The sequence below is a fragment of the Sinocyclocheilus rhinocerous genome, unplaced genomic scaffold (assembly GCF_001515625.1).
Source record: "Sinocyclocheilus rhinocerous isolate Xijiao unplaced genomic scaffold, SAMN03320098_v1.1 scaffold6028, whole genome shotgun sequence".
In the NCBI taxonomy this organism is placed as follows: Eukaryota; Metazoa; Chordata; class Actinopteri; order Cypriniformes; family Cyprinidae; genus Sinocyclocheilus; species Sinocyclocheilus rhinocerous.
Window position 1 is genome coordinate 14,229 of NW_015666169.1, and position 12,315 is coordinate 26,543.

General features: G+C 42.3%; 2 protein-coding genes across 2 annotated transcripts in view; both read right to left on the reverse strand.

Annotated features, from left to right (window-relative positions):
* Positions 1-894: 894 nt before the first annotated feature.
* LOC107731855 (paired mesoderm homeobox protein 2A-like) lies at positions 895-4,277 on the reverse strand. Its single transcript, XM_016543049.1, has 3 exons — positions 3,849-4,277; positions 2,949-3,136; positions 895-1,588 (listed from the first exon to the last, which is right to left on the reverse strand). Exons 1-3 carry the CDS (start codon positions 4,069-4,071, stop codon positions 1,142-1,144), a joined length of 858 nt encoding a protein of 285 aa, XP_016398535.1. The 5' UTR covers positions 4,072-4,277; the 3' UTR covers positions 895-1,141.
* Positions 4,278-12,095: 7,818 nt separating this feature from the next.
* LOC107731853 (caseinolytic peptidase B protein homolog) overlaps positions 12,096-12,315 on the reverse strand; it is a 4,966-nt gene continuing 4,746 nt past the window's right edge. Inside the window, exon 8 of the mRNA XM_016543046.1 lies at positions 12,096-12,311. Within this exon, the coding sequence (XP_016398532.1) occupies positions 12,096-12,311 (216 nt within the window). The remainder of the gene's footprint in view (positions 12,312-12,315) is intronic.

A 12,315-nucleotide genomic window follows, 5' to 3' on the forward strand; every position in this document is an offset into this window, starting at 1 on the left:
CACACACACACACACACACACACACAGACTCACACACACAATACACACACATACACTCACACACACATACACTCACACATACACACACACACAGACTCACACACACAATACACACACTCACACATACACACACAGACTCACACACACAATACACACACACACTATACACACACACACACATACACTCACACATACACACACACACAGACTCACACACACAATACACACACATACACTCACACACACATACACTCACACATACACACACACACAGACTCACACACACAATACACACACATACACTCACACACACATACACTCACACATACACACACACACAGACTCACACACACAATACACACACATACACTCACACACACATACACTCACACATACACACACACACAGACTCACACACACAATACACACACACACACACACACAATATATATATATAATTGTTTTATTATTAATATTTTTCATTATTTATTATTAGAATTATTGTCAAATTAGTATATTTCATTATAAATAAAATAGGGCTGGCACACTCTCTCTCTCACACACACACACACACACATACATCTTCAAACAGCTTCAGTGAAGAACCGCGTGAGAAATTCATCAACAAGACACAAGTTCAACATCATTCTGATCCCGAATCCTTAAATTCTCCCGGAAACTCTTGGACGTTTAGTTCTTGAAGAATAAAAACGGACAATCTGGAATATTACATTGGTCATTCAGAAACGGATCCTTAATAAACCCATAATCTGCTGTGAATATTTGGTTGCAGCTCGTCTAATCGCATCACAGTTCGTTCTCATTCATCGTCTCGTCCTGAAGACCTGAACTGATTTCTGGTTCTGAAGCTCCTGCGAAAGGACAAACGTTTCTGGACCTTCGTTTAAGAGGAAATTAAGAACTCGTTTACTGACGATTCAAGGGATGTTGATTAAGGCGTCTCTGCAGCATTCAGACCCTCCATAAAGAGGAAAACAAGACCTGAATAAACACAAACACACACACATCACAAGCGCCAACATGACAATAAACGAACCATCAGGAGTCCAGCTCTACGCAAATCAATGGACAGAACAGAACTAGCAGTAGATGAGCGACGGAGACGCACGAAGCGGAGTCTCTAGAACAGGTTGGTCTTGATTGTGTTGGGTTTCCGGTGGAACGAGGACAGAACGCCCGCGAACGGCCCAGACGCCATACTGTCCGCCGGCTGCCAGGCCTTCAGCAGGTCCTGGGTCTGGAGGGCCGGCCCGGCGGAGCCCATGCTGGGCCACGGCGAGCTCTTGAGGCCCTGGTGGATGGAGGGGGAGATGGAGGCGTTGGTGAAGCCGGCCGAGGAGCCCGAGACCGGGCTGGGGCTGAGGCTGCTGGCCCCGGGGCTGCCCATGTTCGCCGTGCTGTCAGGCGTCGGGCTGCAGGTCGACTCTTTAGACTCGTCATCCTCGGAGGAAGAGCGGTTCTCGCCAGACTTCTTGGCACTGGAGCCGTTGGCACCGGCGTTAGCTCCTTTGGAGTTGGTGGCGCGTTCTTGCTTACGGAATTTGGCGCGTCGGTTCTGGAACCAAACCTGAGGAAGAGTGACGAGCATGAGCATGTACATCTACAGCAAACCATCATTTTGGGTTCCTCCTTAGATACATTTGTGACCCTGGAGCACAAAACCAGTCTTGAGGGTCAATTTTTCAAAATTGAGATTTATGCATTTATGCATCTTTCCATTGATGTATGGTTTGTTAGGATAAGACAATATTTGGCTGAGATACAACTATTTGAAAATCTGGAATCTGAGGGTGCAAAAAAATTGAAGAACCTTTAACATCCGTGGAACCTTTTAATGCACAAAAAGTTCTTTATTGCGGAAAAGGTTCTTTAGATTCTTCACACATCGGAGAAAATGGTTCTTTTAGGAACTGATCACCGAAAGGTTCTCTGGGAAACCAAAAACGCCTTTTAGTGTTGTTCCACTGCAGACTCTTCAAAATAACGTTTACGAAAATGGGTTCTAATATTGATGCCATAAAAGAACCATTTTTTCTTAGTGTGAAGAACATTTTAAGAACATATTTCCACAATTAAGGAACTTTTGTGCAATGGAAAGCTTCCTCTGATATTAAAGGTTCTTCATCTCAACCATCAAGAACTTTTATTTTTAAGAGTGTGGAACCTTTATATTCCACAAGAGAGTCTTTATAGTGGGAAAAGATTATTAAAATCATCTCCATACTAAGAAAAAAATGGTGAGGAAGAGTGACGGCGTGCACCAAAAACAGGCTTTTTTTTTTTATATAGAAGAACCATTTAGATTTTTCACCAAAAACCTCTTTTGAAAGAAACTGAAAGGTTGTTCCTGACTAAATCTATATCTTTGGCGAGTAAAAAACATTATTAAGAATACTAATATTCAAGATTAGATTGGCCATTCAGGAATGGATCATTAATCAGTAGCGAATATTTGGTTACAGCTCTTCTAACTGCATTACATGTGTCTCCATTAGTCATGACTTCAGTGGCTCCGAGGACGTCGAAGGCTGAAGCCAATAAAGAGCCTTTATTTCTGAGAGCGTGAAACCTTTCCATTCCACAAAAATAAAAAAACGATTTTATGGAGAAAAAAAATGCTGCTTTTAAGAACTGGTCGCTTTTCAGGAATGCTTCTTCTGTGGCATCGCTGAGAACGAAAAGCCTCTTTATTTTTAAATGCGCAGGCTGAATGCAGCTGCTATAAATCAATCTAATAAAATTAGCTGAATTCATGAGATTTGGAAGCGTCTGCGAACAGCGCTGGAGGCACAAAAAAAAGCGAGACGCATATATTCAAATCAGCCAAGATTCTATTTAGTTTGTTATGTTTTTATACGGGTCTCAAAAGTATGTCCGTATAAAAGTGACAACGCCCCTGAAAGTCAGTTCCGCGCGTGCGGCCTCACCTGGACGCGTGCCTCGGTCAGGTCGATCTTCAGCGCGAGCTCCTCACGCGTGTAGATGTCCGGGTAATGCGTCTCGGCGAACACGCGGTCCAGCTCCTTCAGCTGCGAGCTCGTGAAGGTCGTGCGGATCCGCCGCTGCTTGCGCTTCTCGTTCAGACCCGACGCGTCCGAGAAGAACTTGTACGGAACTGAAAGAGGAGCGAAGATCAGTCAGTGACGGGCAGAACAGGAGAGCAGAAGAAAGAAAGACGAGCTCCTATTTATAAGATTGCTCATAAATATATTTTATTTTAAACTCTCATTTTCTTCATTTCATGCAGAAGCGCGTCTAGAAAATCAGTGCCATGAAGTATAAAAATAACATTTACACCACTGTTAAACTACAATGTTTTACTTTTAAATTAAGTGACATCTGTCATTTCTGTGTGAATTCCGTGAAATTAATGATTTATTCACCGCACAGAAATATGAGCCGGGACAGTTTATTTCCAATAAACGCTCTGTTTGATTATAGATCTGTAGGACATCATTAAATTAATTACTTTAAATGAATTTGATGCGCATCAAATTATTAAATGCAGTCACATTTAACTAGGATTCCAGTTTGAATTTGCAACTGGGCATCGGCTATCCAAATTTTAAAGACGAATTTTATTCCTTAAATCATTCAAAATGAGCTTTACATTTTAAAATAAGAAAAAATTGATTTTTTTGGTTTTGGATCACCTGTTCACGGATTTCTGGAGCTCAGTGGTGCGTCTTGACACCTGTTATATTTAATAAGTCACTGTATTTATGAAGCGCTTCGAGCTTTTGTGCGTCTTTTTCCCCCCCATCTGTGACATGTTTTGGTCTGATTGTGTGTGATTTTAGTGGTGTGTGTGTGTGTGTGTGTGTTACCTGTGCTGTAGGGCGCGGGCTGGTGCTCTCTCAGCGCGCCCAGAGTGCAGCTGGCGGAACCGAGCGGAGCGCATCCCGGGCCGGAGCTGAAGCCGGTTCGGATCGGGTTGTACTGGAACGTGTTCGCCTGACTGCACGAGTTAAAGTCCGCGTACGCCGACGCCTCCATCGCCGCCATGCACGAGTCATACGTGTTCAGATACGAGTAATCCATTTTGTACATGTGGAGGGCGGACGGAGACGCGAAAGCTCCGGTTGCGGCGTCAAACTCCAGCGGAACGCGTGGTTTTCTCGCGGTATCCAGCGCGTGTCTCTCGGTGGCGGTGTTCCGGTGCTCTGCTGCGGCGGGCGGCTCGCGGTGTGTTTATAATAAAGTTGGTGTCCGGGAGACAATGGCGAGGCGGTGGTCTCTGTTTGCATGACAATGTCTCAGCGCTGAACGCCTCCTCCCCTCTGCTCCTCCATGCATCTCTAATGCACCTCCGCGTTAACCCTTTCCATCCTCCTCCTCCTCATCCTCACTTTCCTCAGCGCTCAGCTCCTTTATATTTGCTGCTTTGGAATCTCTTTGTGCGTTTATTCAGATATCAGCCTCGCGCGCGCAGCGCAAATATAATTCTAAATAAATGACTATTAATGGCTATGAAGACTAATGTCATTAAGGCGAGAATGGGCGAGTTTTCAAGAGCAGCTAAATGGGCACATTCTAGCTCGCGCTAAATGAATTGTGGGATTGTTTCAGCTTTAATGTGGCTCTGGTTGGTAGTGTGAGATGAGCTTTAATTTGATTGCAGGAACAATGGCGTTTATTTAAGACCACGAAACCCCTTCGAGTTGAGCAGGAGGGCCAAATGTAGACTTTAAGACGCGGAATTAACTCAAATAAACGCGAGTTCAGATTAAATGTTAATCAGCGTCGATTTCAACGCGTTAATTTCGTTTCGTTTCATCAGAAATGACTCACGCGTCTCTGGATGGAAACCTGCTGCTCACGATCACGCACATCTGTTTGCTGTCAGTCGCTATTACACACCAGAAATCTCCAGAAATGATTTGATCTGAGAGTTAAATGTGGTGAACCCACGAAAAATCCCTCCCCAACAAAACTAAAATAATACAAATAATTAGACGCATGTTATCGATGCTGTTATAGCCACATTATCTTTGTTTACTTTATCAGATTGTTTCGTTATAAAATGTTAATATTTAATCAAAAAACAATTAACATTTAAAATGCAAAATTCTGGGACAAAATTGATTTGTATGTAAATACGCCATGTTTCAGCCATACGTGTCATTTTAAAGAACACGGATTCGTTTCGGGTGCTCGTTTGACTTGTGACTTCTGACCCTGCGAGCAGCGGGAGTCTGCGCCCGTAACCCGGTTACCCGGAGCGCGGAGCTGACGCGCCTTTCAGACTCCATCCATCAGCGTCCGCATCACCCGCGCGGATTAACGTCTGTACCGGGACCTGACGAGAAACGCACGCCTGCAACAAGTCGCCACGGACCCCGAGATTCAGCATCTCGAGACAAACGGAACACGCGCTGAGGCCTTAAAAGCTTTCTTTAAAGCAAACTAAATATGGCATGTGTGAAATATGGCATGCAAATGAACGAATATTAGAATATAATGCATATTAACGAAATAAAGCAAAGAAAAAACGAATACGCGAAAGCAGAAACGAATTAATAAAATTGGCATTTTAGATTGTGTGTAGCCTAGTTTGTAATGGAAAATAAAAGACGATTTAATTAATATGATGAGTTAATATTTAAATGCATTTGTTTATTATAATGCACTGATTTATTAATATTATACATTAATTATAATTTTATAATATGCACCAACGACAGTATTGTTTTGTTTTTATGGATCCATTTGAACTGCATGCCTATAAACTTTATTTTGCCCCGTAAAAATGATCTGAATTGTCAATAGACAAACAAAAGAAATAAAGTTCTGTCTGTACTGAATAGCACATGTTAGTCGAGCGGGTAATTCGCATGGAACCCATAAAGATGCGTGGCTTTCTCTCGTGCCACCCGCTGCACGCCCGGCGGCTTTCAGACGGGTCACCGGTGCCATGCGTCACGCAGACGCGTCGCGTCTCATCCTTCATCCTCTCTCGCTCTCATCAATCTCTCTCTCTCATTAGCTCAATCTGCATTCAGCAGTGATCGGTCACCGGGAGACGCGCGCCTCGCTTTAATGGCCCGACCATCGGATGCGATTACTGTCAGCCAAACCAACCCAACCCAAGCACAATTCAATTAGTCCCGGAGAGCACGAGACCCTCCGCTTTTCATTTCTTTATTTATTTCGTGCTCGGAAAATGCCTTTTTTTGTGTGTGTGTGATGGCAAAGCAAAATATGAGTGTTTTAAAACTATGGAGAAATTAATGGAGCCTCTCGGACAGTAAGTGCACTAATGTTAAACGCTGGTTAGTGTAACTATCGATCACCAGCGCGCATGCCAGGATTTAAAAGCGCTCGGGCTGACCTGTCAATCACAGCATCTCTCTCAGACCCCCGCCTGTTATTTACACAAGCGCGAAGAATGAGAAAGAGCCTCGTTACTGTTTCCGTTAATCGCCAATGAATGTTAAAGGTGCTGGTCTGGCCGGGTCGGGTCGGGATTAGAGCCCATTTTCAAGACAAACACTCGGATTTGAAAGCGCGGGGCTCTGAAGAGATTAGCGGGTGTGTGCGGCTGGTTAACTCGGGTGAACCAGGTTCAGTTCTCCAGCAAACTCACCCCTGACACCGAGCAGGTCTGACTTCTGATCCAGAACACATTGCCCTCTGCAAATAAAGAACAGAAACAGTTTCAGGACGGATTTACACCCGCATTTGGGATGAAGGAAAGTGTTGCGTGCAAAATGCAAATGCGACATACATTTATTATTAATTAAAGCTCTGTTAAGACATAAAACGGGCAATAAATAATTAAATAAATAATAACAATACATTCTGAAAAGTAAACGTTCTTTATTGGCATCGCTGGTTCCACGAACAACCTTTAACATCGGTTGCGCAAGGTTCTTCAGACTAGAAAAGGTTCTTTAGATTATTCAAAAATGTTCTTACATTAATAAACAAACATGGTTGTTTTGAGAACTGATCACTGACATGGAACCAAAAATGGTTCTTTTATGGCATCACTGCAAAAACCCTTTTTAAGAGTGCAATAAACATAATTTCATAATAATTAAATTAGTATTTTCATAAACAAATTGCAAAGCCCCAAAAATTATTTTTGCGTTTTATTATTGTCAAGAAAATAATCCAGACAGACTTTTCGATCTGTTCACTAATGCATTTTTGTATTCATAACGCAACTGGAACTACCATATAAACTATTTTCTAACATATATAAATGTAGGATCATTTTTTTGGACGCTTTGAATCGATTAATTGAAATGGTCACAAAAGTGTCTAAAAAAACAGTAAATATTACGAAATATATCAAACGTAAGACAAAACCAAACAGGACTTCATTGTATTTTAAATATCCGAGGCTATATAGAGCTCTGATGAATTTCTGCCGATTACATACATTTATATATTAAACAAATAGGAAAAAAGAACTAGTTTCCTACTGACGAATGTTTATGAAACAACAAAGATAGCATCATATTCGGTGGTTGCTGATTGTGATGGAGTGTGTTGTGTGTGTGTCTGATGGAGTGTGTTGTGTTGTGTGTGTGTGTGTGTGTGTGTCTGATGGAGTGTGTTGTGTGTGTGTCTGATGGAGTGTGTTGTGTTGTGTGTGTGTGTGTGTGTGTGTCTGATGGAGTGTGTTGTGTGTGTGTCTGATGGAGTGTGTTGTGTTGTGTGTGTGTGTGTGTGTGTGTCTGATGGAGTGTGTTGTGTGTGTGTCTGATGGAGTGTGTTGTGTTGTGTGTGTGTGAGCGTTAATCAGATCAGGGCTCCGGGGCCCCGCGCGCTCAGAGCCCGACACAACCGGCGCTGCGCGGGACCTGTGCAAACTTAATCAAATTACACTCTCCTCTAAACTAATTAGCCGGCAATCTGCCACGCGAGCTGTCCCAGAGCAAGCTTTGAATTAGGCAGAATGGATTTTTTCCCTAGTCTTTCAAAAAGAGACAGAAGACAGAAGAGAAGCTGCTTGCGCTTTTAGGGGTCTTTCATTTCCATCTTACGTTCATCTGAGAGCAAAGACTGTAGAAGCGCGCGCGTCTGTTTCCAGTGCTGTTTTTGGACATGTGTGGCGCACAGATGTTCCTGTTGAAATATGACGGTGAATGATGGGAACAGTAGCGTTCTGTTACATCTCTCGCTTTAACAGCAGCAGGTAACAGACACCTGACATCACATCCGCCCTCAAACACTAACGCACTCAGCGGCGCATCTGCGCTCAGACGCGCTGTAATTACGCATTTGCTTTCATTAAACAGATTTTGCATAGTAAAAATATTAGCCTAAGAGAGCGATGCAAAAAAGCGTAGACGGAATGCATGAACAAATGCGCACCACAGCGATCATGCAATAAACAAGAACGCTTAAAAATAAAACATGCAAGGAGGAATTAGTGAAGCTGTGTACAACTTTGTGCATTGATAAATGCATTGAACAACGTTTGCTATATAGGCCTAACTATATGTGATTATATAAAGTCATGCAGTTTGCAGTGTGAACACAATACTAGAACTGTAGCGTTCCATTTGCATGATAAAGCAAACAGAATTTACACATATAAAGCAACATGCAAACATTACACATAAAATAAATCAAACCTATTGACAAATTTATCAAACTGTCGCTTGTCAAAATCAGTTATGAAAACGTTATTTCTGAATGTGCTCTGAACGTTCTTTAGATGTTTTAAAAATGTTTTTTTTTTCTTGGTTATCCAAATGTTAAGGGAACATTACATTGTATCATTTTGCAAACATTACGAGAACGTTACATTTGAACGTTCTGAAACAAGTCGCAACATTTGAAATAAAACGTGCCATGAATGATGTATCAGTAATGATTTTGTGCTAACGCTGTGCAAACATGATTAAAGATCAGATAACTCTGAATGAACGTTACTGGAAGAACGTTTGTTCATAAAGTTGAGAGCTCCTCTGTTATCTGGGACAGAGAGAGACACAGAAGCGGGACATGCTGCATCTGTCTGTCTCTCAGAGTAATTTCTCATCTCTCAGATGCAGAGCTACAGGACTGTAAATGGTAAATCAATAATTCTCTCTGTTCCTGCAGGTTTGTCCGCTGAGACTCGAGCAGAAGAGAGAGACGAGAGAGAAGAGAGAGCAGCAGCCGTTAAAAGACACGGACACACACGTTAATGGACGAGAGACGTTCACGGCTGTGTGTGTGTGTGTGTGCTGGATCAGTTCAGACTCTGATAGAGGATCATCATTATACACACACACACACACAGGCATTACCATGAGAGTGTGTGTGTGAGACAGAGTAATGAAAGCTGTCTCTCTCTCTCGGTTTATAATTGAATTGGACTCTTTTAGAGGCTGAAGCAGATTTGGTCAGTAACATGAGATCTGCTGCTGCAGCATCTTCTCAAACACACATCTGTCTGACACTCGTTCACTTCTCAATTCAACTGTCTATTATTCTCAAATAGACTTCTAAAACATCAGACTTCTACAATATCTTTCAACTTAGTTTTTTCCTCTCTTCTTTATTTTTCTTATTCTTAATGCTTTATTTTTATTTTTATTATGTAAACATTTGCAGTTTTACTTCTGTGTATCTCAAGCGTTCACTTAAAACAGTTTTAAGTGAACGCTTGTTACACAGTGTCCTTGTTACAGTGTAATTTAGTGTTAAGCAGCTCTAAAAGATTTAGATCAATTCAGTCCGAGTTTTGATTTCATCCAAAAAAAAGCAAATGGCACATAAAATTAAATCAAAATAAATAATAAAACAAACCTGAAACAAGCTCATGTTCCCCAAGAGATTCTAGTGAATGCATTCTGATATGAACAGACTGACATTAATGCAGCGTTTGCATCAAAAATACTGCAAAACCACTGAATGAACTGAAGTTTGTATCATGCCAAATGCAACACACACTCTCACACACACACACACACACACACGTCTGGTCAGCTATCCTTGTGGGGACTCTCCATAGGCGTAATGGTTTTTCTACTGTACAGACCGTATATTCTATTGTCCTACACCAACCCTACCCCTAAACCTACCCCTCACAGGAAACTTTGTGCTATTTCAGATTTTCAATACACTCCATTCTGTGTGATTTATAAGCTTTTGTACCCGTGGGGACCACAATTTAGGTCCCCACCGTGACACGAGTCCCCATGAGTCTGTGTGTATTCAGGTTTAAGTCCCCACCAGGATATATAAACCAGTACACTCACACACACACACAGGACTGCTTTACTGTGTTTGTGTGTGTTGTGGGAGGTCCGGCGGGCAGCAGGGTTCTGTTTTACGATGCTAATTTCATCCCCACAGGAAGTGAATGAATCCCTACATGTGTAAAGAAGGATGCAGAGAAAAGAAGGAATGTGTCATGCATTCCTCCTCCTGCATCTCTCTCTCTCACACACACACACACACACACACACTCTCTCTCATACACACTCTCACACACTCATACACACACAGAGACACACTCACTCACTCACTCACACACACACAGACACACACTCACTCACTCTCTCACTCACTCACACACACACTCTCACTCACACACAGACAGACAGACACACTCACTCACTCACTCACTCACTCTCACACACACACACACACACACACTCTCACTCACACACAGACAGACAGACACACTCACTCACTCACTCACTCACACACACACACACACACAGACACACACTCACTCACTCTCTCACTCACTCACACACACACACACTCTCACTCACACACAGACAGACACACTCACTCACTCACTCACTCACACACAGACACACAGACACACACACACACACTCTCTCACACTCACACTCACACACACACACACACACACACTCTCTCACTCACTCACACACACACTCTCACTCACACACAGACAGACAGACACACTCACTCACTCACTCACTCACTCTCTCACTCACTCACACACACACTCTCACTCACACACAGACAGACAGACACACTCACTCACTCACTCACTCACTCTCTCACTCACTCACACACACACTCTCACTCACACACAGACAGACAGACACACTCACTCACTCACTCACACACACACACACTCTCACTCACACGTAGATGTAGATCTTTATGTTCCAGGTGTTTCTGCTCCGCTGCAGGATTTGATGAAGGCAGTTCCTCCTCTAATCACTTCAATTACAACATCACAACCAATTTACATATCTGAAGCGAAACTGAATATTTGAGACAAAATGCAGAGCAGGACTGGATTTATTTTCTCCTTGAGGAAATCCATGAAGAAAGTGTCTCTATGCTGTATTAGAGGAATCAATGCCACAGAAACAGTGCTTGAGATTATGAAAGGTTTTATTTGTTAGCATTAGTTAATCTATTAACACGAATTAACAGTGAGCAATATACATATTTTTTTGATTTATTAATCCTTGTTAATGTTAGTTAATAAAAATACGGAGTAATACTTTATTTTCACGTTACATATACTTACTATAGTAATAACTAAAAATTAAGCATAATTACATGCAACTAACTCTAAATCAAACCCTCATCCTTAATCATACAGTAAGTACATGTAGTTAATTAATATTACTCAGTACTTAAATGCATAATTACACGCCATAAAAATAAAATATAACTGAATACGATTGTATAGCAAATGAAACCTTATTGTGAAGTGTTGTTTTTTCTTTGGAATAAAGCTGATGAATCATTCACAATACATGAATTAACTCCATTTATAGTTCATATTAACAAGAAACATTAGTGTTTAAAGTATAGAATACACTTTAATTCAGATGAACGCGTGCTGCTGCTGAAAACAGAACGTCAGTGATCACATGCACCACAAGACCTTCTCTTATATACTGTAACGTCCATGAATGAATATACACATCTATACGTCTGAACACGTGACGGAGATCTTCTTTATTACAAACATCATGTGTGATTTATGTGTTATTAACGTTACGGGTGTGTTTGCAGATGAGAACGCCGCATACGTCATTTTTACATTTCTGCCAATAACCGGATGTGTATGTGAGCGATTGATGACCAGACAAACACTGCAGCGCATGTGCTGGTCTGATTCTGTCCGAGTCTCAGTGATGTCGGTGAGTGTACGTCACGTCCTCAGGGTTCAGCGGCGGGCGGATGTCCAGTTTCCGGGCGGAGCTGTCTTCACCCACCACCTCCAGATGCAGAGCCGGAGCTCCGTCCTTCTCCTGCTGTCCTCCGTCGACGCTCAGACGCAGCGTACAGCCCTTCGGCAGCAGCTCCTGCTCAAACGCAGCCGCCAGCTGATTCACCAGCCGCCGCTCC